The sequence below is a fragment of the Oncorhynchus gorbuscha genome, unplaced genomic scaffold (genome assembly GCF_021184085.1).
Source record: "Oncorhynchus gorbuscha isolate QuinsamMale2020 ecotype Even-year unplaced genomic scaffold, OgorEven_v1.0 Un_scaffold_295, whole genome shotgun sequence".
Classification (NCBI taxonomy): Eukaryota; Metazoa; Chordata; class Actinopteri; order Salmoniformes; family Salmonidae; genus Oncorhynchus; species Oncorhynchus gorbuscha.
The window spans coordinates 1,375,670-1,381,678 of NW_025745159.1; the positions used below are offsets into that span (position 1 = coordinate 1,375,670).

Sequence of the window (6,009 nt, forward strand, 5' to 3'; positions counted from 1 at the left end):
GAAGTGTTGTTTACTAAACTTCTAGCCAAAAGGCAAAATGTCGGACATTGCAACGAGCTATATCGTGTTGTACCCGTTTACAGACGACAGTCTCCTCCTATAATGAACTGTGTGTTCAGAGGACTGAGATGTTTTCAAATCTGGTGCGTCTCTCACTCCACATCTCGCTCCACTTCTCGCGATACTTTGCATTCCCAAACACACGCACTGTCGTCTGGGAGGAAATTCTCCTTCCTTCATTCAACTACCGGGACAAGTGTAGATTGCTTTTGCGTTTAGCGAAACTCTCCGGTTGATGTCAAACACAAGATTGTAATCACTCGTTCTTGCATGTGATACCCTCGTTTAGGTTGGCTAGTAACATCTAAACTGCAGACATGGTGGCCACTAAGAAAACTGTGAGTTTGAGATTGGAAAAATCGTTCATTTATTATAGAAATGTTTGCGCGCATCCTTTAAATTTAATCGGTGATGGGGGTAAATGTTATTTTCAAATCATTTATCCCAGTGTTGAGTGACCAAGCAGGGTCCGCTTTCGGGTTAGCGAAGGAACTTTAGGCTTACGAGTGTCTACGATGCATCTTTCCTAGGTCGGTAGATGTAACATGCGTTTCCCGAAACACCGCGACAACGTTCGGTAGGTGCGTCGTTGCGGCATGTGTAATAAAGGCAGCGTTCATCTCGGGTAAGCTTTCTCCGTTCAAATACATTTGACCAAATAGTAAAAATGAAACCCCATTGAAATGAACATTAAATTGATTTCAGGGAAATATGTAGGCCTGTGTAGCATATACCGTATTCACTTTAATGCAGTCATCGCGGTTTTCATGTTAAGCATATTTTCTAACCTTGCTTGTAACAATTATTAAGAGATTGGCAACTGTGTATTTGTAGTCAACTTCGTTGTGAATTTATCGGTGGTCACACAAGAGACAGATCCACATCTGGATTCTATGTTTAGCGACATCTTCTGTGTATAAAGTGACGCAGTAGGGGGGAACGCAGGCAACGACGCACTTAGCTTTTTCTACGAGTGGTCTGCGGCAGTCGATAAATAACTCGCGTTTAAGTACAACGTTAGTAGTGCTGGTTTTAGGGAAACGGCTCGGAGGTTTTAACATTGCTCATACGAAGGTTCTAACGATGAAGTTAGTCGTAAGATGCTTTTGTGAAACCGGGCCCTCGCCTGGTCTATATTGACATGCCATGATGGATGTGAAATGACTAGCAGGTTAGTGGTGGTGCGCGCTAATATCGTTTCAATCAGTGACGTCACTCGCTTTGAAGTAGTTGTAGCTCAAGGGAAACAAGAGCTGCAGCTTTTGTGGCGCGATGGGTAACGATGCATCGAGAGTGACTGTGGTTGATGTGTGCAGAGGATCCCTGGTTGGTGCGAGGAGAGGGACGGAAGCTATACTGTTACACATGGACTGCCTTGTGTTCTGACGCCTTTATGCATTCCTGGGCTAAAAGCAGCCCGACTGTCAGAAGGCCGACTTCCCCGACCGTCAGAAGGCCCACTTCCCCGACCGTCAGAAGGCCCACTTCCCCGACCGTCAGAAGGCCCACTTCCCCGACCGTCAGAAGGCCCACTTCCCCGACCGTCAGAAGGCCCACTTCCCCGACCGTCAGAAGGCCCACTTCCCCGACCGTCAGAAGGCCCACTTCCCCGACCGTCAGAAGGCCCACTTCCCGACCGTCAGAAGGCCCACTTCCCCACCGACCGTCAGAAGGCCCACTTCCCACTTCCCCCGACCGTCAGAAGGCCCACTTCCCGACCGTCAGAAGGCCCACTTCCCGACCGTCAGAAGGCCCACTTCCCCGACCGTCAGAAGGCCCACTTCCCGACCGTCAGAAGGCCCACTTCCCCCGACCCACTTCCCGACCGTCAGAAGGCCCACTTCCCCACCGACCGTCAGAAGGCCCACTTCCCCGACCGTCAGAAGGCCCACTTCCCCGACCGTCAGAAGGCCAACTGTCAGAAGGCCCACTGACCGTCAGAAGGCCAACTGTCAGGAGGCCAACTGTCAGAAGGCCAACTTCCCACTGACAGTTGGTCTCTAAATCAGTTTCTCTCCCCAGAAAAAGTCCCTGGAGTCCATCAACTCTCGTCTTCAGCTGGTGATGAAGAGTGGGAAATACGTACTGGGCTACAAACAGACTCAGAGGATGATCCGCCAGGGCAAACCTGCTCTCAGCCAAGCTGGTCATCCTGGCCAACAACACACCTGCTCTCAGGTAACTACAGGGCAAAGCCAAGCTGGTCATTCTGGCCAACAACACACCTGCTCTCAGGTAACTACAGGGCAAAGCCAAGCTGGTCATTCTGGCCAACAACACACCTGCTCTCAGGTAACTACAGGGCAAAGCAAAGCTGGTCATTCTGGCCAACAACACACCTGCTCTCAGGTAACTACAGGGCAAAGCCAAGCTGGTCATTCTGGCCAACAACACACCTGCTCTCAGGTAACTACAGGGCAAAGCCAAGCTGGTCATCCTGGCCAACAACACACCTGCTCTCAGGTAACTACAGGGCAAAGCCAAGCTGGTCATTCTGGCCAACAACACACCTGCTCTCAGGTAACTACAGGGCAAAGCCAAGCTGGTCATCCTGGCCAACAACACACCTGCTCTCAGGTAACTACAGGGCAAAGCCAAGCTGGTCATCCTGGCCAACAACACACCTGCTCTCAGGTAACTACAGGGCAAAGCCACGTGTGACCAGGCCCAACCGACCACGTGTGACCAGGTGTAACCAGGCCCAACCGACCACGTGTGACCAGGCCCAACCGACCACGTGTAACCAGGCGCCACGTGTGACCAGGCCCACCGACCACGTGTAACCACGCCCAACCAGGCCCAACCACGTGTAACCACGCCCAACCGACCACGTGTAACCACGCCCAACCGACCACGTGTAACCACGCCCAACCGACCACGTGTAACCAGGTCCAACCCAGGCCCAACCGACCACGTGTAACCACGCCCAACCGACCACGTGTAACCAGGCCACAACCAGGCCCAACCGACCACGTGTAACCACGCCCAACCGACCACGTGTAACCACGCCCAACCGACCACGTGTAACCAGGCCCAACCGACCACGTGTAACCAGGTGTAACCGACCACGTGTACCAGGCCCAACCGACCACGACCACGTGTGACCAGGCCCAACCCAGGCCCAACCGACCACGTGTACCACGTGTGTGACCAGGCCCAACCGACCACGTGTGACCAGGCCCAACCGACCACGTGTGACCAGGCCCAACCGACCACGTGTGACCAGGCCCAACCGACCACGTGTGACCAGGCCCAACCGACCACGTGTGACCAGGCCCAACCGACCACGTGTGACCAGGCCCAACCGACCACGTGTGACCAGGCCCAACCGACCACGTGTGACCAGGCCCAACCGACCACGTGTGACCAGGCCCAACCGACCACGTGTGACCAGGCCCAACCGACCACGTGTGACCACGCCCAACCGACCACGTGTAACCACGCCCAACCGACCACGTGTAACCACGCCCAACCGACCACGTGTAACCACGCCCAACCGACCACGTGTAACCAGGCCCAACCGACCACGTGTAACCAGGCCCAACCGACCACGTGTAACCAGGCCCAACCGACCACGTGTAACCAGGCCCAACCGACCACGTGTAACCACGCCCAACCGACCACGTGTAACCACGCCCAACCGACCACGTGTAACTAACCACGCCCAACCGACCACGTGTAACTAACCACGCCCAACCGACCACGTGTAACCAGGCCCAACCGACCACGTGTAACCAGGCCCAACCGACCACGTGTAACCACGCCCAACCGACCACGTGTAACCAGGTCCAACCGACCACGTGTAACCACGCCCAACCGACCACGTGTAACCAGGCACAACCGACCACGTGTAACCACGCCCAACCGACCACGTGTAACCAGGCCCAACCGACCACGTGTAACCAGGCCCAACCCCAACCGACCACGTGTAACCAGGCCCAACCCCAACCGACCACGTGTAACCACGCCCAACCGACCACGTGTAACCACGCCCAACCGACCACGTGTAACCACGCGGTCCCATTGTTTCAGCACGACGATGAATGGCGGCCCCATGTCGCAAGAAATCTGTACACAATTCCCGGAAGGCTGGAAATGTCCGTTCTTCTTCCATGGCCTGCGGCCCACGCTCCTCCACTCTGGTTCTTCTTCCATGGCCTGCGTACGGTCCTCCACTCTGGTTCTTCTTCCATGGCCTGCGTCGCTCCTCCACTCTGGTTCTTCTTCTCTGGTTCTTCCATGCCCAACCGCCTGCCAGGTAACGCTCCTCCACTCTGGTTCTTCTTCCATGGCCTGCGTACGGTCCTCCACTCTGGTTCTTCTTCTCTGGTTCTTCCATGGCCTGCGTACGCTCCTCCACTCTGGTTCTTCTTCCATGGCCTGCGTACGGTCCTCCACTCTGGTTCTTCTTCTCTGGTTCTTCCATGGCCTGCGTACGCTCCTCCACTCTGGTTCTTCTTCCATGGCCTGCGTACGGTCCTCCACTCTGGTTCTTCTTCCATGGCCTGCGTACGCTCCTCCACTCTGGTTCTTCTTCTCTGGTTCTTCCATGGCCTGCGTACGCTCCTCCACTCTGGTTCTTCTTCCATGGCCTGCGTACGCTCCTCCACTCTGGTTCTTCTTCTGGTTCTTCTTCCATGGCCTGCGTACGCTCCTCCGCTCCTCCACTCTGGTTCTTCTTCTCTGGTTCTTCTTCCATGGCCTGCGTACGGTCCTCCACTCTGGTTCTTCTTCTCTGGTTCTTCTTCCATGGCCTGCATACGGTCCTCCACTCTGGATCGACTGTGTCCCAGTTCCCGCCAAAATATCGAGCAACTTCAACACAGCCATTTGAATTAAGAGTGGGGACAAAATTCCACAGGCCACAAACAACAGCCTGATTAACTCTTTATGTGAAGGAGATATGTCACACGGCATGAGGTAAATGGTTTGTCACATCAGATACGGACTGGTTTTCTGATCCACGCCCTTACCTTTTTGTTGATAAGGTGTCTGTGACCAATCGATTCATATCTCTGTATTCACAGTTGTGTGAAATCTATAGATTAGGGCCTGATGAATTTATTTCAATTGACTGATTATTTGAAATCGGGTGTGCTACTACTTGGCTGGCGCAGAAACCTCTTTCCCTCAGGGAAGATTACGCAGTCCTGCTCAGCACTGATATTGAACTAAAGTGAACCCACCCTAAAAGTGACTGGGCTCAGCACTGATATTGAACTAAAGTGAACCCACCCTAAAAGTAACTGGGCTCAGCACTGATATTGAACTAAAGTGAACCCACCCTAAACGTGATTTGAACTCTTCTCCCGGTTAGGAAATCAGAGATTGAGTACTATGCGATGCTGGCTAAGACTGGGGTCCACCACTACAGTGGGAACAACATAGAGCTTGGCACGGCCTGTGGGAAGTACTTCAGAGTCTGTACCCTGGCCATCATTGACCCTGGTGAGTTTGTTTTAAATCTTCCATGAAAATGGGACAAATGTAACAACGTTGTCACGTGTGTGTGTGTGTGTGTGTGTGTGAACTGTTATTCTCTCGCGACTGGTTTCTTGAACGTAACTTGTAATTATTTTCTAATCATCCACAGGGGATTCTGACATCATCAGGAGTATGCCTGACCAGCCACAGGGGGAGAAGTAGTCTAGTCACTTCCGTTTCTCTATAGATGTATTTTGGTATAAATAAATCGACTTCAAGATGACCCAGTTGTTGTTGTCATATGTTTAGTCATTGACATGTGATTGTATTACAATGGAAGACATCGTGGAAGAGACTAAGAAATGTGGGCACTTGTGTTGTTTTTTTTTTCTACATCAAGCTTGTATTGTAATGAAGAGGGTCGCCCCCCTGGCGTTGGGTCGCCCCCTGGCGTTGGGTCGCCCCCCTGGCGTTGGGTCGCCCCCCTGGAGTTGGGTCGCCCCCCTGGAGTTGGGTCGCCCCCCT

General features: G+C 53.3%; 1 protein-coding gene across 1 annotated transcript; it reads left to right on the forward strand.

Annotated features, from left to right (window-relative positions):
- The first annotated feature begins 216 nt into the window (after positions 1-216).
- LOC124017646 (60S ribosomal protein L30-like) lies at positions 217-5,767 on the forward strand. Its single transcript, XM_046332906.1, has 5 exons — positions 217-398; positions 2,083-2,181; positions 2,648-2,694; positions 5,378-5,508; positions 5,654-5,767. Exons 1-5 carry the CDS (start codon positions 378-380, stop codon positions 5,704-5,706), a joined length of 351 nt encoding a protein of 116 aa, XP_046188862.1. The 5' UTR covers positions 217-377; the 3' UTR covers positions 5,707-5,767.
- Positions 5,768-6,009: the final 242 nt, after the last annotated feature.

Excerpts from the sequence above, each read along its gene's own strand:
- LOC124017646 (XM_046332906.1), top strand. The coding sequence starts at position 378 with ATGGTGGCCACTAAGAAAACT. Across the intron at positions 399-2,082 it reads TGGTGGCCACTAAGAAAACT|AAAAAGTCCCTGGAGTCCAT; the intron begins GTGAGTTTGAGA and ends TTCTCTCCCCAG. Across the intron at positions 2,182-2,647 it reads CTCAGAGGATGATCCGCCAG|GGCAAAGCCAAGCTGGTCAT; the intron begins GGCAAACCTGCT and ends AGGTAACTACAG.